This window comes from Lontra canadensis, unplaced genomic scaffold (assembly GCF_010015895.1).
Source record: "Lontra canadensis isolate GAN:19392208 unplaced genomic scaffold, GSC_riverotter_1.0 scaffold327, whole genome shotgun sequence".
NCBI classification, from domain to species: Eukaryota; Metazoa; Chordata; class Mammalia; order Carnivora; family Mustelidae; genus Lontra; species Lontra canadensis.
This window is the reverse complement of record NW_022631321.1, coordinates 14529-35624: the sequence shown is the minus strand read 5'-3', so window position 1 is coordinate 35624 and position 21096 is coordinate 14529. Positions and strand designations below refer to the sequence as shown.

Genomic DNA, 21096 nt, shown 5'->3' with positions numbered 1-21096 from the left:
AGATCAAGACTTAAAAAAAAAAATGTGCTGCTCTAAGGAAACCATGCCCTAGAAACTATCAACTTAATGAAACTATATGCCACTAATCACCCAAGAGTCATTTTTAAAGAGGTGAATGGCCACTCAGTTGTGTTTCAAATTGCCCATCAATGTCTACTAAACGTGTCTGTGGAAATGTTGCCAGGATATTTCTGGCTTTGAATTTATGAACTTTAGTAGTACAATATGTTGCATTCACACTAACCGGTTTCAAAGTACAAACAAGTAACCACTTAGAGGTAAAAGAGCTTTGTTCTCAGGGAGGGGCCCAAATATTTCCATAAAGCAAGTAAGTGATCCTGGGCAAAATTACTTAATAACTAGGCCTCAGTTTACCTATAAAATGAGGGGACTGAATACATTCAATGTTTCCCAAACTTCAGACTTAAGTATGAACTTCATGAATGTTGCCAAATACACATGCCACCTGTTCTACTAATAGTTCTGTTAACTATTTTCTTTAAACTCACTCATCTTGTTGACACACAAAAAATTTATCTTAAAAAGAAAATTTATATCAATACCATAAGTGGAAAATCATTATCAGTTGATATAAGTATAGATAACTAAATGAAAGCAAAAAAGACTATATTAAATTCTAACTAAATACTATTGCCAACAGAAGACTCAGGTTCTGCCATCTGTTTTCTGATAAAAAGATCTACTTGCACAAAGTATGGAAGGGGTTGGCAAAATAATTATTTCAGGCTTTGTGGGCACACAACCTCTGTTACCACTATTCAGCTCTGCCATTGAAGTGTAAAAGCAGCCATTGATTAAATGTGTATGAGTGGGTTGGCTGTGTTCCAATAAAACTTAATTTATAAAAACAGTGGACAGGCCAGAATTTGACCATAGTCTGTAGTTTGCCAATCCCTGGGTTGAAAGAGTGTGAAAGACATAGTGTCACCAGGCAAAGAATGATTCAATCAGAAGAATTGAGAGAGAATTTAAAAACAAATTCCTTTTTCAGTTAAAAGTCCAAAGGGTTTTAATATATTCAGTGTTCCATGCCACCCATTTTGAAAACCCTAGGTTGAATTTCTACCGTAAGAATCTATGATAAACCTCTTTCCTTTATCTTTTGCTCCTTGGATAAAGTCTAGGATTTCTTACCTGTGTCAACCCTCAGCACATTTTTAAGTTTTCTTTCTGATTCATTGGGCTGCCAATGGGAAAGTTTCTGATCTTTGTCAGACCAGCACCTGGCTGCACATTGGATTATCTGGTAAGTTTTGAAAGTACTTATACCTAATATATACCTCGATCAGAGATTCTGATTTCATAGGACCAGGATGAAACTCAGTCATTTGTTTATTTTAAAACATCTCAGACGATTCTAATGTGCATCTGTGGTCAAAAAGCTATTCATCTATATTTTGCTCAGAGCATCTTGCTCAGAGTCCAAAATTTCTTCCATAGGTTTTAATTCTGAGAGCCCCCAAACTATGGTTTGCTCAAACGATTCCAGACCTGAAAGTCTTAGGTATTCATTTTCATTTGTGTTTCCTGTCGAGCCTCCAGGTGGGGTCTGAATGAGCTCTCTCAGGTGTCCTGGCTAAGTTTACTATCCTTTTTTCATCCTCTCTTCTTCATTACCCTAGAAGGCTTGACATCATTATCAGTTCTAGATGTCCAAGTGGTAACTTTGCTCTCCCCTTCCTCTGTCCCCACTATCGCCACTGACCCCTGACATTGATACAAAGAGGAATAAGGCCAGGATGCAAAGGAAAAGGCTTGTGGCATATTCTGTCACATACAAAGGAAGAAGATTCTTCATCCTCTAGAGGGACGAGAAATGCCTCATGGCTACAGAGACTTCAGACCAGCTTCCATTAATATGGTAACATTTACCAAGTACCTGTAATGTGTCAGGCATTATGCTAGGTGCTGGAGATACAACAAGGAATAGGACATGGGTCCTGGTCCCAAGAGGTTTACAGTCCAAGGAGGGAGATAAACTAGTGAATAAGTATAATAATGTATCTTAAGGAGATCTGATAGAAATCTCTAGAGTATAAGTTCAAAGGAGAAACTGGTATGCTAGAACATGTCTCACAACCAGCTCTTGGTGGGGGATGGGGGACAAAAACCCAATTTGTGCCAGAGGCCAATTTCCATAGCATAAATATGAAATCCCAGCTGATTTCAAGTTACTAACATGAGCTCATTAAATACAGAGTTGGGAAGAGAGGCACACAGTTGGCTCTTGAAAGCTTGTAAAGTCAGCTTCAGCTTGGGTGGCAACCATCCTGGTTTACTCAGGACATTTCAGCACTGAAAACCTCACATCCTAGGAAACCCTCCGCCTTGGGCAATCAAACAGCTGGCCGCCTTAGGTCCCACACCCAGCTGAGTCCTCAGTCTTTCCCAAGAGGGTCAGGAATGGTTCCAGAGAGGAGATGAGGCTTCAGCAAATTCCCTTAAGTAGATAGATTCTCCACTGCTGCTAGTGGACTCAATGGTGGGCAACCAGGTATTTAAGAAATGGAGGAGCAAGGGGCACCTGGGTGGCTCAGTGGGTTAAAGCCTCTGCCTTCAGCTTAGGTCATGATCCCAGGGTTCTGGGATTGAGACCTGCATCAGGCTCTCTGCTTGGCCGGGAGCCTGCTTCCCGCCAACCCCCCACTTCCCTCTCTGCCTGCTTGTGTGGTAAGGAATCTGTCGGCAGTATCCCCCCTCCTCTTTCCCCCATTGAGCACTGATTGACCCTTTCTAATAAGACAAATCAGCCTAGATTCTGTGAGGTAGGGAGAAATGAGATTTTACCTATGAAAATGTTAGACAGTTTATCAGGCTGGAAAGCTGTCACCCAGAAGAATAAACATATGGGAAACCTTGGTCATCCTGCTGACTGCCTGCTTTTCAGCTTTCAAATGGCCTCTGCAGTCCCTTAGCTAGGATCCCTACATACTCAGAGGGCAAGATGTTTTAGTAAAGAGGGAACAGGAAGGTTTGGGGTGAGGTGGGGAAGAGGAGGAGGAGGAGGAAGCACCCTGACAGCCTATTGGAGAAAGACAAAAAAAAGCCAGTTTCTCCCCCTGCCAGTTCTGGATCATCATCATGAAATCTCCCTGCCCAGAACTCTCACATTATCTTTTTATATGGCTTTGCTGAGATACAATTGACGTATAACATTATGTAAGTATAACCTGGACAATGTGTTGATGTGATACACTTACATATTGCAAAGTGATTGCCACTATAACCTAGCTAACACCTGCATTATGCATAATGCATTTACAATTTCTCTTTTGTGGTAAGAACATTTAAGATCTACTCTCTTAGCAACTTTCAAGTATGCAGTACAGTATTATTAACTATAATCACATTAGATTCCCTGGAACTTATTTGTTTTAAAACTAAAAGTTTGTATCCTTCGATAAACATCTCCTCTTTCTCCCCACCCCCATTCTAGTCTCTGTTCTATTAAGTTTGTATTTGTTTTTATTTTTTTAAAATATTTTATTTATTTATTTGACACAGAGAGAGAGATCACAAGTAGGCAGAGAGGCGGGCAGAGAAAGAGGGGGAAGCAGGCTCTCCGCCGAGCAGAGCCCGACTCGGGGCTCGATCCCAGGACCCTGAGACCATGACCCAAGCCGAAGGCAGAGGCCCAACCCTCTGAGCCACCCAGGTGCCCCGAGTTTGTATTTTTTTAATTCCACCTATATGTGATATCATATATCATATATATATCATACATCAATATCCTACAGTACTTCTTTCTCTATCTGATTTATTTCACTTAGCATTATGCCCTCAAGGTCCATCCATGTTCTTACAAATGACAGGATTTCCTCCTCCTCTTTTTTTTTTTTTTTTTTTTTTTTTTGAGAGGGAGAGAGATGTGGAGGGGCAGAGGGAGAGGAGAATCCTAAGCAGGCTCCATGCCCAGCGCAGAGCCCAATATGGGGCTCTCACGATCCTGAGATCATAACTTGAGGTGAAATCAGGAGTCAGGTGTTTAATTGACTGAGCCACCCAGGCACCCCGACAGTATTTCCTTCTTTCTCGTGGCTAAGTAATATTTCAGTTTTGTGTGTAAGTGTGTGTGTGTGTGTGTGTGCGCCACAGCTTCTGTATCCATTCATGTGTTGATGGACACTTACGTTGCCTATATTGCTTATTGTGAATCATGCAGTGATGAATCACACTGTCTTATTTCATCGTCCCAAGATTCTGCTATGTAGGGCAGGTATTAGTCCTAGTTCACAGATGAGAAGCAGAAAACACAATTCCATCAGACTCAAAAGGATACTGACAGCAGAACTGACGACAGTGCCTTTCCTGAACATATACTTTGCCCACGGGAAGAGGCTGTCCATTTTGCCTTGCAAATCATGGTAACTGGCCTTCATTTTCATTTCACTTCCTCCTAGCTCATGGTCAAGAGCATTTCTTGATCTCACGCTATGCAAGGGAACCTTGGCTTGCCTGGTCAGCGGACAACTCACAGGTCTCAGCTGGTGTTTCTGTAAAATACTAACGTTCTAAGAGCTGAACTGAGAATTTCTACCACCAAATTAAAAAATAATAATTTTGAAAGGGACCAAAAACTGTGGTTAGTAGGAAGTCAATGGTAGAGGTTCTAGATCCAGACTCTGTAGGGTTGAATCCCATCCCTTAGGAACTGTGGGATTTCAGACAGCTTATTAACCTTTCTGTTTCTTGGTTTTCTCAACTTATTTATAAGGTGTTTGTGAGGATTAAATGAGTACTCTATGTGAATTGTTTTGGCCAGTACCTGGCACAAAGTAAGTACTTTGTATTTTGCTGTCGTTCTCAGTTTTAAGTGGTCATCCCTTACATTTCTCTTTAACTCTCAAGCCCAACTTACTACTTATCTGTAAGTAAAAAATAGTTTATGATTTAGGACAAAATTATGTAATCAGTTATTTTAAAGGTGCTACACAAAGCAACATGTCAGGGGCTCATTTGACCCCCCATAGGAAGCAGGTCAAGATGGGAGGAAGAAATAAAAATAACACTGAGCACTCACCGCGGGCCAAGCTTCCTGCCACGCATGTTTGATGCATATCCCTGTAACAACCCCAAGACGTTGTTACCTTTCAGTTGGGAAACAGAGACTTAGAAAGGAGAGAAAGATAGCATCATGCCAGGTTCAAGGGTAGATCTCTTTGGGAGAGTGGATACCTGTGTGGCCACAAAGAAGTCCCTCCCAGAATGGATCTCAGTTTCCCCAAGTCTGTAATGACTTTAAAATCTATACAAAGCAAGATTGGCCCTTATCGCCGACGCTGGCTAGAGGTACCAGGAACTAGCAGTGGTCATGGTCATTGCTTACAAGGGGGAGAATTCAGCCATGTCTGAAGCTCTCCCCAGCACAACCCTTGCCTGCCTCTACCTTCCTCCCTGCTTAAAAAGCCCAGGCCACCACCTGGTTTTAATCCTGGTCCTCATTTTTAATCTCCTCAGCCTGCTCCTGATTTCCTGTCGGCTCAGGCAGTAGCCCCATTTCGATCCGTGTACAATGAGCCCTCTGCCCTCTGCTCTCCAGCACTTCCTCAGAAGCCTCCTATCTCAGATCCTGGGTACCAAGCAACGGCTTTCAAATATTTACCGAGTGAATTGCAGCAAGCCGGGCCTTCTGGGGAACTGCACTGGAAAGCGCAAACAATGCAAATACCAGTCCTATGACATTTTGATAATGCTTCAGGATTAACAAGTGACCCCTACATCCTTACGTCACTGAGCACCTCCTACGTGCCAGCGACCAAGTGATCGCCATGCTCCGGCATGGCTTCCTGCACACGACTGCATCCAGACTCCATGCTGCCAATGAGCAGGTGCACGACCACTTTAAACCTGAGACAGCAATGGCTCAGAGATACGGGTCAGCTTGCCCAGGGGGGTCCTAACCACCAGCGAGGGTCAGAGCATAACTGAATACAGTAGGTCCTACTCCCAAGCCCATGTGATGTCATTATGTCATGTTTAAATCAATGTCTGTTCTGCTTAATTCAATGGCATGTCATAGGTAGGCACACACATACACAGACCCAGAAAGCATCATGCTGTGGTCTCTCCCCGCATTGTCCTTCCCCACCTTCATCCCTCCATAGGTATATATGCATGTACACCTATATGTATGTCTGTATTTTGCCTTCCTAACTTCTATTCATCTTTCAAGAACCAGCACAAATGTCAGCCTCGTCCTAAAAATTCCTCTTCCTCCTCCCAGCTATTTGCACCCAAAGTTTGCGTCCTGTCATAAATGCTCTTGGCGCTGATCTACCTCCCTGTGAATTTCCCCGGGGAAGGACGGCACTTCATTGGTCAAGTCCCCCTCCCCTGGGGCAGTGCCTGCCACGTGGCAGGGCTTCCCTACTTGTCTGCTGAAGGAAGGGGAGGGAGGAAAAGGGGAGGAGGATGGAAAAAAGAAGGAAGAGAAAAAAGAGAAGGAAGCAGGGAGAGAGGAGGAACCGCTCCAAGGAGAGTCTAATTTGCCTGCTGTGCATTGCTCTTTAATTAAATTCACAGGTCTCTCCTGAGAAATATATCCTTATTTTCCAGTCTTGATGCTCTCCAGATAGATCAGGTCAGCAGGACTGATGAGTGGGAGCATCCTCAAATAGGAATACAATTAAGGCTGGGTCCTGGAACATTCTGGTTACCATATAATACATAGCAACTGTCTGCCAGTCATAGCCCTCAGCCAGCTTTTTCACACACTGTCCCCAGAGCTCAGTGCAAGCTGGAGGAAGGTTTTCTCAAGATGTTCTCTTGGATCCTGAGAGTTCGGCTTTCCTCAAACTTCACTGGGGTAGAAGCCTTCGGTCAGGTGTCTGTTTCTCCACTTTGACCCTACTGGTTGGCAGGGCTGTGGGCAGGGGACAGTATCAAAACTTGAGACAAAAGCCAGCCTCCCTCCTGGACAGTCGATGTGCTGAAGCTGGCCCATCTCTGAGTCATTTCACAGAGTGTTTTCAGCATTCTTTCTGCCCAGGTGACACTGCTTCTAGGCTCACAGTATCTCGGTTTATTTCGCATGCCTCCCCCTTCCATTAAAATGGATCATTCATTTCCTCGTTTAAGATGCAGGAGTGGGGGGCACCTGGGTGGCTCATTCGGTTATGTATCTGCCTTCAGCTCAGGTCATGATCTCAGGGTCCTGGGATCGAGCCCCACAATCAGGCTCTCTGCTTAGCGGAGAGTCTGCTTCTCCCTCTGCCCTTCACCCGCCTGGAGCTCTCCCTCTCTCTCTCTGTCTCTCAAATAAATACAAAAAAATCTTTAAAAAAAATAAGATGCAGGAACATGGAGACACAGAGAAGTGCCATGCAGACACACTAGAAGGAAGCAAAAGGAAGACTGAAAGATACCGGCTTATCCATGCACCAGGCAGTGCCTTTCATTGAATTAATGGTATCTGCTTCCATTGTGAGCCTCACTGCACTGGCCTGACTGCAATGGCAAGCACCTCACCAGGGTTGTATCTCAGGGAGCTCCTCACACTCCATGAGGTGCTAATTATCATGCTAGTCAAATGAGGCAGTTAATAAAATGTGGTGTTGGGATGTCATCCTGGGTCACCTGGTCTGCACACAGCCTGAATTGTGAGCCACTTTACTGCCTGGTGTGGAAAAAATGTGTCTGGAACTCCAGATCCAAACTGCGGGCGATCGGTGAAAAACTGACCCTTAGCACACCATTTACAAAGTGAAAACCCTGCAAGCAGGAGAGGGTTTAAAATATTCTGGAAGGTTCGTTGCTGATCTGCCTTCAGTAGATACTGTTTACATTTTTTTTTTCCGTTTACATTTTTTAAGCACACAGTCTCTGCTAGGCTTTATTTTAGATGTTTTGTATAAAGGACTTCATCTAAATTTTCATAAGATACCTATGACTAGACACTATTATTATCCACATTTTGCCATGAGGGAACCACAGCACAGAGAAGTTCTTGAACTTGCCCAAGGGCACGTTAGTAATGAGCAGCTACGCTGGGATTCAAATCCAGTCTGGGGCATTAGAGATATATCTATATCTCACAATATCAAGTTTGGAAGATACCTCCCACATAGATAGATGATAGATAGATAGATCATCTTCCAAACTTGTCTAATGAAAATATCCAGAACTGAAATCCTAATATCAGTCTGAGCCCAAAAACCAAGAGTTGACCCGAAGAAGCAGAGAAAACCGTAGCAGTTCTGTGGGTCCCTATCTATGTAGCCTTGGAAATGTTATCTTGCGTAAGCCTCAAATCTTAACAAGGGAGACATTGACCCCATTTTACAGGTGAGAAAATGAGGGCTTAGAGGTTAATGGCCCAAGTTCACATGGCTGCTAAGGGGCAGAACCACATTCAAACTTGAATTCACGTGGGCTCACAGCCCAGACTTCTGTAATCATTTTTCTTAGCATCTAACATTGTGTCTTTTTAATGCGTCTCATGAGTGTCAGTGCAAATGCTGGGAAGAAATTGAAAAAAAAAAAAAAAAAAAAAAGGACTGCTGTTCTGCCTCTGTGTTGCCTAGAAAGCAGGTGGAATATTGTGTATTTGCCTAGATCCTCACGGTGGGGTTGTCCTCAGGCCGGAGTCCCCTGCACCCCCCCTTTTGTGTCTGATGTGCATTCCTGCACACCTGCTTCCCGTGGAAGTTCTGCTCAGTGGCCTCAGGTTTCAAAAGGCCCCAAAGGCAGCTGCCTGGCTTGCTAACAATGAACAATGGAGGTGGAATGTCCGCTCCCTATACATTCCAGGGAAGGTGGTTCCCCAGCTCATCAGAACTGGACAAGGACACCCCTTGCATCAATACTGGGTGGCACTGATGAATGTGTCCATTGTGGAGGCTGTCCCAGCCACGCAGAGGGGGAAATTCCTAACACACTGTTTTCTTGCCTCCCTCCCCCTTTTAAATAAGTCCCTCACATGATTCTGACTCTGGAATCATGGCACCAAATAGCTCGCTGTTATGAGGAACAAGACCGAATTCTCCTTGGATTAGGAAAGATAAGCAACATGGCAAAGAGTGGTTCTTAGAAGGAACCCGGGAAAGATTAATTTCCACCTGCCCTGCCCATGGTTGTGCATCTGATAGAGACTTTTACGCTGCATTTTTTGAAGACAACATACATTTATTATCTTACACTTCTATAGGTTAGAAGTCCAACGGAGGTCTCCTAGAAAGACTAAACACTGCACTTTCAATCAAGCAAAAAAGGAAAAAGTTGTCTCAATGTTATCTTTATTCCTAAAATGAGGTTCAACATTCTCCCACTGCCCCCCTTTCCCCACAGCACAGTTATTTTGGACTAAAAGACATGTCTTTGTTTTTTAGCCTTGGATGAACTAGACTTTCAGAAGGTTTTTTCCCTTCTTTCTTTCTTTCTTTCTTTCTCTTTTAATAGAAATTCACATTAATTTTTTTTTAATTTCAAACAACACTTGGTATTGACTAGGACTGGGTCAAGCTCTGAGGCACAGATTCCCCTTCTTTCTGCTCCTATAACTCTGTGACGTGTATCATTGAACCACCTTCCCGAAACAGGGGAGGAAAGGATGGGATTGTCCTTTTCGACTTGACAGAGCCAGTCTGGCTCTGGCTCCAAGTCAGCCATCACCTGGCCCAGTGATCTTGAGCAAGTCTCCACATGGCTTCTGCAAGTCCTGGCCTCATCTTTGTGCAAAGGAGGAAAGAATGTGTCTCTCTGGGGGAGCAGCAGCCCTGCCAGCCTGGGACTGAGCAAACATAACCCCAGCTGAACTCCATCCCCTCTGCCTCAGCCGGGGCATCACCGGCTTAGCCGTTCGCGGAGCCCTGGGTGTCTGTCTCGATTTCTGTGAAGTCCTACCTTCTCAGCACCGAAGAGGCTGAAAGAACAGTTTATAAATCAGCCTGTTACAAAGAGGTGTCTGCTGTTCTGGTCCAATTCTGACTACCAGAACCCTCCAGAAAATACTCCTAACGAACAGCCAAGACACCATTTGCTCTTCTGAGTCTGAGATTGCCAACCCCACACTCCCACACTCAGAGAATTCCATCGATAGGCAGGACAGCCTCTCTGGTGTGTAGCCAGGGCAGTCACACAGGCCCCACACCCAGAGAGGCCTCGCACTCTCTCTAATGCTCTGATACCACCACCTTAAAGTTCTAAATCCGTTTCAAACCCAGGCCATTCATTTTCATTTTGCACTGAACCCTGCAAATGATGTCGCTCACCCTGCCAACAAGCCTTCCTCAGTACCAGATAGCTTTCTCACACCACACAAGCAATTTGGAAAGAGAAATGGGAGACGTTGTCCTTCAGTTGAACAAGATGGTCCTGGTCATACTTGGAGTGTGAGAAACGATGGTGAATGAAGAAAGGTCTGTGAGTGAAGAAGTTGTTGGGCATGTGGCAGGCGTTCAACAAATGCAATTCCCCTTGTCCACATGCTTCAGAAATCGAGACTTCAGGATGGGCCTGACCATGGAGTGATTCCATCCAGCTGAGAGGGGATCAGTGGTCCTAAAAGACCCCTTTGGCTCTAGGATTACAGGATTCTCAATTAACCAAGGCCTCAAAGCCAGCCCTCCTCTAGTCCTCGGATATGAGTCAGAACACTTGGTGCAAGGGCAGAAATCCAACTCATTAACTTTGAGAAAGTGGTAGTTCACTAACAAAACTGGGACGTGTTAGGAAACAGGCATTGCTGTTTGAGAATTTATACAGTGTTATTCAATCTCTCTCTCTCTCTCCCTCTCTCTCTCTCCTTATTTCTGCTTTTTGTCTCTGCCTTGCTTTGCTCTAGATTCATTCTCTCAGCTGGACAAGCCCAGTCAGAAGAGCGCTCTCTCTCTCTCTCTCTCTCAACATCTCCATATCAACTGAAGACAAGACTCTGATCTGGCTTGGGTTATACTCCCACTCCTGAGCCAGTCACAACTGCCAGACAGGGTCTGTGTCCACCCAAGGGCAGGACAAGAGGTTTTAACCCTCTTGACTGATGGCCCCAATGAAAACACATAAAATGGGGGACAGGAAAGCCCCCCAAAGGAACAGCAGTGCCAGACAAACACAATATGTCTACTGGGCCTTACGTGGTTTCCTATTCCTTCCCCAGAGGTGCCAAAGGAAATGAAAGGCAGGATCAAGTGGGCAGTGCAGACAGTGGCACTTACCCCAGCCTTCATCAAAGGATGGGAGGAAAGGGACATACGTCATCAAAGAGAATCTCTGTGAGGGAAGGCCAAGAACTAAGAAAACATAGGGTCTGTTCAAAGCTGCAAGTTGTGTCACTGCAATTAACCTCACACCTTTACATTTTTAATAGTGACACATTTATTTTTTTTAATTTTTTATTAACATATAATGTATTGTTAGCCCCAGGGGTACAGGTCTGTGAATCATCAGGCTTACACACTTCACAGCACTCCCCATAGCCCATACCCTCCCCAATGTCCATAACCCAACCACCCTCTCCCTACCTGCCTCCCCACCAGCAACCCTCAGTTTGTTTTGTGAGATTAAGAGTTTCTTATGGTTTGCCTCCCTCCCAATCCCATCTTGTTTCATTTTCTTCCTTTCCTAACCCCCAAACCCCTCACGTTGCCTCTCAACTTCTTCATATCAGGGAGATCATATGATAATGTGACACATTTATTTTTATGTTGCTCTTTCATTTGGGCAACCAATACTGTTTTTCCATTTTAGTGCTAATAGATTTCCTTTTTAAAATAACTTTCAGTAAAAACCAAGTAGGTCAGCTGAAAGAAAAATAATAACCAAATAATAATAATGTAGACTTTGATAGCTGTGGACAAATTTATGCATGTATTATACCAATGACCAAAGTCTGAGAAACACTAGCTTAGTGTATAAACAGAACATTCTCTCCCCAAAGAACAGTAAAAACCAGTAACTCTGCTATTGCCGGCCCATAGGTATGTCTTGCAAACTAAATACTGGGTCTCTCATTGGGTGGATAGCAAAGCTTTAGTCTGGGTCACCAGATGCTTCTGTGATAAGATCTAGAACCCTGGCTTCTGCCTGGCAACACTATTCCCTAGACTTATTTGTGTCTCATGGCAAAAGAGGAGAACTAGCATTCCAGGACATTGACCCACTGTATTATTCTCTGTCTCAGAGGCAGTCACACAAAGGTAGGATTGATGTCAAAACATCTCATCTCGGGCTGATTGTCCTTACAAACAGAGGGACCCATTCTCAGTGGTCATCCAAGGCCAGCTGGCTCCAAGGAGTACCAGTCATCTCTCTGAGGCCAGAGTTTCCCCAGCTGATTTCCACATGCACCATGTGTAAAGTGGCAGCTGGTCCCTCATTTGGATGACTTCTTCATCTTTCAAATAGCTACCAGTGTCATTCAGAGATAATTCAAGAATGCCTACATTGTCCACTAACCTTTTCAATTATTTTCTCCAGGCCAAAGCAAGGAGTCATCAGGGTTTTGATGTGGATCGGGATGCCAAAAAGCTGAACAAAGCCTGTAAAGGAATGGGTATGAAATATATTTTGCTTTTTAACTTATTTTAGAAGTTGATTAAATTTGATCTCATGTCTAACTTTCCCATGATCTTAGAAAGATGACCTTGTGCATTCCAAGCAACCCAAGTTAATTACTTCTAGCGTTTTCTTTGTAAAAGATCTCCAAACTATAACCAGATCCTAATGCTTTTCAAGATTCAACATGATAGTTAAAAATTGGATACTATGACATTGAATTTGACCTTGAGGTGGAAGAAACTTCATGGGAAGTGTAAGCATGCAATCTTAATGTCATCCAAGCCCCTCTGATCTCTTTCATGAAAGGTGGTAGGAAATAGGGACTGATGAAATATGGATTAGGGATCTGGGAACTGCATCTAGAAGTAGACCAAGTAAACATAAAACTGTGGCCAAGGTCAAGACCAGAGAAGCCGTTTACATTGATGCCTAAGGTAAGTGCATGACTAAGAATAAGAGACAAAGAAAGAGATCAGGAAGAAGGTAACCCCAGTAACAAGGTGAGATGAAGGGGAGAGCATCTTGAAATATGGCCATGAGGAGAGGCTTTGAAACCCAAGGAGGAAGTACATTTCTAATCCCAGAAACCTGGGTTGTAGTATATTCACAGGATCGGTAAACATCATTTTTAATTCCAGAACTTTTCCAGTGGCCCCCCAAAAAGGCCATTTCTATTAGCAGTGACTCCCCAACCCCTCCTCCCTTCAGTCCCAGGCAATCATAGTCCTCTTTCTGTCTCTATAGATTTGCCCATTCTGGACATTTCATATAAATGGAATCATGCAACGTGTGACCTTTTGCATCTGGCTTCTTTCACTTGGCATATTGTTTTGCAAAAACAAGTGCTAGATTTTTTACTTAGAAGTAAATCAGTGAAGATTTACTTCCCTAAGAATGAGTATTGTGGTAGAACAAATATGGCCATAAATTCTTTGTGTGACTCCAGAGAAAGAACCGGGATCCATAGCAGAAGTTCTAAAAAGAGATATTTTGCTTCAATATAAGGAACTACATGAATATAAAATAATCCGTCTTGCCCAAGAAATGCTGGAGAAGTTCCAAGGGGGTAGGGGTTGGAGAAGGTCTAGTACGAAAGTGGAAAAGGGATTTCTACATAGTGAGGGTTCTTGAGTAAATCAGAGGGAGAGGGAGCTAGAAATGAAGGATGACAACTAGCTTGCTTGGTTTGGGAGGGGAGGGCACCAGAAGAAATCTCAGCAGGGGCACCTGGGTGGCTCAGTGGGTTAAAGCCTCTGCCTTCGGCTCAGGTCATGATCTCAGGGTCCTGGGATGGAGCCCCAAGTCGGGTTCTCTGCTCAGCAGGGAGCCTGCTTCCCTTCCTCTCTCTGCCTCTCTGCCTACTTGTGATCTCTGTCTGTCAAAATGAATAAAATAAAATAAAATAATAAAAGAAGAAGAAGAAGAAGAAAGCTCAGCAGAGAGGATCTGCTTCTTGCTCATGTCCTGACCTGGCTTATGTTGTATTTGGACAACAGCTGCCAGGAGCCATGTTTGCCTGGAAATGGCAGGATGTTTATAGTTCTGAGTCTTGCTGAGTGGCTGAGCTAGACCCACAGGTGCTTCCCTGCTGCTTCTCAAGTGAGGTCCTGACACCTGGATGTGGGTTGGAGACAGGAGTGAAGTGGGTGTGGACATAATTCAGCTGCACTCAATGATACGTCTCCACATTCTTCGCCACATAGTGAGTTAAGTTCAAAAAGCACGGATGGAGCACCTGCTGAATGCCAAAACCAGTGTTTTCTTCTCCTTTTTGGATATGGCTTCAAGGTGGGACTACTGTTGTGCTGATTACTGTTGTAGAGCGCCTTCCACGTGCCAAGTGTTAAGCTGGGCACTGCACACAGGTCGTCTTGTGTAACCTTCTCAACAAATCTGTAAAGCTGTCTTCTAATGGTCCAACAGATGAGAATGCTGAGACTCAAAGGTTAAATATCTTGCCCACGGTCACAGAGTTGGGAAATGAGGATAGGGTGATTGGAAACTAGGGCCATCTTGGAAAGCTATGATTTGGTTGAAGGTCTAGAATTCTAGAATTCCAACCTCTATTAAAAAGTATAAGCCAGGGGCACCTGGGTGGCTCCGTTAGTTGAGCATCTGACTCTTGGTTTTGGCTCAGGTCACGAGCTCAAGCACCATGTTAGGCTCTGTGCTCAGCGGGGAGTCTGCTTGAGATTCTCTCTCTTCCTCTGCCCTTTCCCTCTCTCTCTCTGTCTCAAACAAATAAATCTTTTTTTTATTTAATTTTATTTTTTCAGTGTTCTAAGATTCATTAATTATGCATCACACCCAGTGCTCCATGCAATACGTGCCTCCTTAATACCCACTACCAGGCTCACCCATCCCCCCCACCCCCAAAAGTGCCAAGCCAAAGCAAAACTGCATCACTGGAAAGATTTGTCTGCAGGACCATGCAACCATCTCATTGATATCTAAGACCTGCCAGGGCTGGCTTCACATGTCTAGGGTCATACTGTCCCATAGCCACAAAGGTGAATGATATAAATCATTTTAAATTTTTGAGAAGCCAAATTTTAAAAAGCAGATGAAATTAATTTTAATAATATACACTAGCTAAGTCAATTCTGTATCAAAAATATAATCTCAACAATCTAAAAATTATTAATATTTGACAACCTTTTTTTTTTTTCGCATTAAGTCTTCAAAAGATAGTGTGGATTCTACACTTACAAAACATTTCAACTTGATCCAGCCATACTTCATTTCCCCATAGCCACAGGCAGAGTGGATCTAGGGGCCCTACTCAATCAAAAAGATTTTGTGCACTCCCCACCCACTAATCCTACAGGATTCAAAATAAGAATGCTGTATCCTAAAATAATATTTGATTTTTCCAAATCACATAAAACTTAGAAATTTCCTTGTTTCTTTGGTGCCCTTCCTTTCCTAGGTCCTGACTATGTGTGTGGTCTGGGTCTTGGTTAACCCAGAGCAACCTTTTATCCTCCTCCCTACACTGACACTCTTTGTCGGGCCTTCCTCTTAGAACTCCGTGTCCCTCTGCTGGCCCTTCTGAGGAGAATGTCTTAAACCTGAGAGAGTGTGGACCCCGCACCCATTATCCTTTCTGAAATGTAACAGGATGCTTGTCATTCTCCCTCAAAGAAACACAGAAAGAGGCTCCAGAAGGAAAAGCTGCCATGGAGTTTACCCTAGTTCTAGTTCACGACTTCTCACTGGGTGTTCACATGCAGGTTCAAACTGGTAGTTCTAAGCAGTTTCTGAGATCCTGCATTTCTAGTAAGTTCCCAGGTGTTGCTTGTCCTACGAGTCCTAGGACTGCACTTTGGGGAGCAAAGTCCATCCATAATCCAGTTAACACTTCTCAAGCCACACTAGAGGGAAGCTGGGTCTAGAACTCAGATCTTGTGATCCCAAGCCCAACTCTCTTTCTCTCACCAGGCATGGGAATGAACCTCAGACCTGGGTTTGAGGCCTTGCCCAGGTGCCTACTGATGCCATGACCTTAGTTTTCTCAACTGCAAAATGGGGCTAATCATGCCTCATTACAGAGAGGGGCTGAGGATAAGGAGGCAGCACTGTGCTCAGCACGTCTTTGGGCCTCATTACATGCTAGCCTGCTCCTTTCAAACAATAAATTCAGACCCAAAATCCCCATAAAGCCCAGCAGATCAGTATGAGCAGCGAGGAGGCCCGCCCTTGAGCGGCCTTTGTTCTGCATCACTGTGGGTGGACTCAGTGGAATGGTGCTCCCCCCAAAGATATGTGCACCCAGAACCCGTGAATGTGACCTTAATTGGGAAAAGGGTCTTTGCAGATGTAATTAAGTTAAGGACCTTGAGAAGGCCCTTCTGGATTACGTGGGTGGGCCCTGAATCCATTGACAAGTGTCTTTAAAAGGGAAAGACTGGCTCAGTCAGTGGAGCATGCAATTTTGATGGTGGGCATTGTGAGTTCGAGTCCCATGTTGGATGTAGAGATTACTTAAATAAATAAATAAATTTTTTAAAAAAGAAGAATGAGAGAAAGAGGCAGAAGAGAAGCAGACACTCAGGGAGAGGCCATGTGGATCCAAAGCAGAGCATGGAGTAATATTCCAGAAGCTGAGCTAAGGGTTGCCATCAGCCTCTGGAATTTGGAAGAGGCGAGGAACAGATTTAACCCCAGAGCCTCTGGTGGTCGTGTGGCCGTGCTGACATCATGATTTTAGACTTCTGGCCTCTGAGTCATGAGGGTATTAATACATTGCTGTTTTAAGCCACAGAGTTTGTGGTAATTGTTATGGGAGCCTCAGGAAATGAATACAGTGGGCAAGTGAAAAGCAGTGACCTTCCTGGCAGACAAGGTTCTCCCACTCATGGCTTCCTCTACCTTCCCTACACCCCCATTTGCAAAAGAGACACCAAGGGACTGGGAAGCCGAGCCCCCGCCCACAGCATGCCTCCCAGATCCCTCATGTGGCACACGGGACCCGGGTGTGAAGCAGAGGGCACTTCAAACTCAACGGCCTCCCTCCTGCTGGAACTCAGCTCAGTTTCCTCCCAGAAAATTGCTGGGAGAGCAAAATCGAGGAGGCCGATCACCCTGGGCCTGACCTCTACTGTTTAATTACCCTTCAGTGTCTGATGCACAGGCAGGGCTGAGGTTCCTTCTTGTTTTTAAGAAGTCTTTCCCAGAACCACTGGAGCCTGGCCCCAGTGCCTCAAACCATTGTAAATGTTTACAGGAAATTGTTCAGCAGCACAGACTGCTTATATGACACACATATTATGAAATGTAAAATGAGGTCATTGTTCAGTAAATCACTCCTTGGTCGGGTAGTGGGAAAGGCTCCCAGGATAAACCTGAGACCCAGATTCAAAGGGCTTGAGGGAAATCTGGTAATTTCCAGGTTTTCCCCCAAGCTCCAGGCTCCTGCTGAGCCATCCCAGAACGGCTTTGGTCCCTGGTCTCACTTTCTACAGCATTCCAGGAAGGAAAATCTAAAAAACATTATTTTAAAAAATTTGACTTTCTTGAATTATCCAGATATGGGTTGACTCTGGCATCAGAGTAGAAGATTTCCAGTTTCTTTCCTCCAAAGAGCCCACCCAAGTGGCCCATGCCGCTTACACCAATGCAGAGACAAGGTCCTTCAGAACGCTATCCAAAAGTATTTATTCACTCACTCATTCATTCATTCATTCATTGCATGCATTTAAATATCCACTCATTCAACAACTTGTCTGATGAATACTGAGAGGTTTCTATGTGGGTACAGCAGTGAGCGAACCACCCTGTCCCATGGCCACGTGAGGGACACAGAAGGCAGAATGCTTCATCTGTTCTGAGTAAGTGCATTGAGTTGAATCCTAAAGGAGGAGTGGGAGCAAAGGTGAGGGTCAAAGACATGTCCCAGGTAGAGGGAAGATCCCATGTGAAGACCCAGAGGTGAGAAAGGAAGTGTTGCTTGTTCTCACAGTTGCCCATGGTTTATGGAGAAGCTGGGAGAGGATGGACGGGAGGCACGTGACTTTGAAAGGCAAGTAGAAGCGACTCCAAAAGGCCTCATATGCCCTACGGAAGCGTTGAGACTCTATTCTGGATTTGAAGGGCCTGATATTATAACTTTGATACAGAAGAATGAGCAGGCGAGCTGCTCATAAGGAAGCATGTTCTGGGGCTAGTGAATGCTGGTTGGAAAAGGTGTGTGTAACGCAGGAACCCCCTTTGGGTATCCGTGATTGTGCTGAGCAATGCAACAGAGGTGAAGCTGAAGAGAAATGAGTGGGTCTGAGAGATACCAAGGATGTGGAATCGTGAGATCTTAATGGTAACTAGTTGGATATGGGGTGAGGGGAAAGAGGGAGCCAGGGAGAAGCCCCAGATTCCTGGCTGGCACAGGCTGGTGATGGGCCACCTGGGAAGTAGGAAAGGCCACCTTCCCAGGTGAAAGTAGGATGATTCCTTCCAGGGGTGACACCGGCAGGGAGCCAAGTCTGAGATGCACAGATCCTCGACCCAGGCAGGAGCCGTCCTCATAGAAATAAAGGGGCTGATTCAGGAGAGCTTTGTGAGAAAAAGAAATCCCTTCTAAAGTGGATTTCTGGCACTCAGAAGTTTAAAAAAGAAAAGTTACAGAGCAAGTAATTGGATACCCGTCACCAAGGTGGAGCTGCAGGAAAAAATTCAGAGGAACAACATCAGTAACAGCACTCGAACTGACCCAGAACTAGGTGGTGATTAATCACCACTCTCTCATAGGTGAGCTCATCCTAGAATTTTCTGTTTCTCCAGCTGGAATCAAACAGCTAGGTCTTCCCAGAGTTGTGCAGGTGGAACTAATCCCTGAGACTACATGAACAGTCTGAGGACACAAAGCTAGTGGCTTGCCAGGACCGGCCCGTGGCTCTCCTATCCCCGTCTCCCCAAGTGCTGCTGAGGGGGACGGTGCCCGAGGCGAGACACGGGTAAAACTCCTAAGCCCCTGCCAGCAAAGACAGAAAGAGAGTCTTTTTAGTCCCTTGCCCCTCTCTACAGTGATGCCCCCACTTCTGCACCTTCCCCACACTCATGGCCCAGATTTGTCTTCCCCCTACTCCTTTCACCAAAAGGCATCAAAGGCATCTACCACCTCTTGTTCCTTGTGGATTCTGATCGCTCAGCTGGGTAGGAGTGATCACACAAGTTCAACTAATTCAGGTCCCTTCAAAAGTGACCAAACCCATGCAGGTCATAGGGAGCGGTCATCAGGAGTAGGAGTGGGAACAGGCCAATGTAGGACTCTCCAGACGCTGGTTGTGAAGAGAGGGTTTGGGGCTGCTTTCTTGAAATCTCAAGATGCTGCTGAGGGTAGCAGGTGTATGAGTTTCCTAGAGCTGCTATAACGAGAACCAGTAACCACATGGCTTCAAATAGCAGAGACCTACTGTCTCCCAGTCCTGGAAGCCAGAGCCTTGAGGTCAAGGAGATGGCAGGCCGTCCTCCCCACTGAAGGCACTAGGAAGGACCTGCCCCAGGCTTCTGCTCTGCTTCTGGTGGCCTCAGCTGTTTCTGGGTTTAGAGACACATCTCTCCTCTCCTCCGTCCTCATGTGGCCCTCTCACCGACTCTTTGTGGCCAGAGTCGACATTCTGTAACAGGCTTTCAAACTTCGATCATTCAGCTACCACCTTCCATGATTTTGATCAATCTGAGTAATAGAAACATAGCATTTTTTCTTTTAATCAACTCATTCAGCCCCTGTCCTTTGCAAAATGTCAGCAAAATCATGTGTTTAATGTCTTAGTGAGATCTTCATATATGGTTGACCCTTGAGCAACAGGTTGGAACTGAATGGGTCCACTTATATGCAGATTTTTGATAGTATTATAAATGTGTTTTCTCTATGATTTTCTCAGTAACATTTACTTTTCTCTAGTTTATTGTAAGAATATAATATATGATACGCAAAACATACAAAAATATGTCAATGGGCTGTTTATGTTATCAGTAGGCCTTCTGGTCAACAGTAGACTATTACTTAAATCCTTATGTTTTTGGAGACTCACAAGTTATACATGAATTTTCTACTGCAAGGGGAATTGGTACTCCAACCCCTGTATTATTCAACGTCAATGGTGTGTCAATGTGTATGCATGTATGTATATATGTGTATGTATATGTATATACATATATATATCGTACAGTCAGTAAAGGAAGAGGCCTTATATGAATCCGGGCTGAAGAATGTAATTCAGGGTTTGCCATTTTCTCATTCCCATACCTTCAGTACCTGGAGCATTTTTCCAACCCTGTCTCTATGGATATTCTAAAAAGAATATTCTCCTCCTCTTTCTTATTCATTATAGGTTTTGGTACTGATTAAGTTGCCCACAATGAGTATGCACTGCTTTGAGCATCAGGAAAAAAAAACTTTTTAGAAAAAGTGTAATTTAAAGATGTAATAGTCAGAAGTTTAAAGAGGCAACTACCCATGATGCCGCGCAAAACCCCCAGAGCGGGAAAAACCTTCATTAGGACTTCTTTCTTGAGATGGACAGGGTTATAGGTGGACTTGATCTTGTAGCAATCGGGGCCTATATTTTATTTTATTTTTTTAAATTTATTTATTTGACAGAGATCACAGAGAGAGAGGAGGAAGCAGGCCTCCTGCTGAACAGAGAGCCCAATGCGGGGCTCGATCCCAGGACCCTGGGATCATGACCTGAGCCGAAGGCAGAGGCTTAACCCACTGAGCCACCCAGGTGTCCCAAGGGCCTATATTTTAATCTTTTCCATTCAGTTTGAAGTACATGGAGACCAAGGAACAGACCACACCTTTTTTTTTTTTGAGATTATTCAGTTTTACTGAGGTATAAATTCACATACCGTGCAATTCACCCATTCAAAGTGTACAATTCAGTGGTTTTTAATATATTTACAGATATGTGAAAGCATCCCCACAGTCAATTTCGAACATTTTCATCACCTGAAAAAGAAACCTCCTACTCTTTCATTACCCCCTACCCATCCCATCCCCACACACCACTTTCTGCCTCTATAGATTTCCCTATTCCACACTTTCGTAGGGATGGAATAACATAATGTGTGGTCTTCCGTGAC

General features: G+C 44.4%; 1 protein-coding gene across 1 annotated transcript in view; it reads left to right on the top strand.

Annotated features, from left to right (window-relative positions):
* The window catches only part of LOC116862784 (annexin A13), a gene marked incomplete at its 3' end in the record, with an annotated part of 50930 nt that overhangs the window by 16938 nt on the left and 12896 nt on the right, over positions 1-21096 (top strand). The window contains exon 2 of the mRNA XM_032850179.1: positions 12433-12508. Within this exon, the coding sequence (XP_032706070.1) occupies positions 12433-12508 (76 nt within the window). The remainder of the gene's footprint in view (positions 1-12432; positions 12509-21096) is intronic.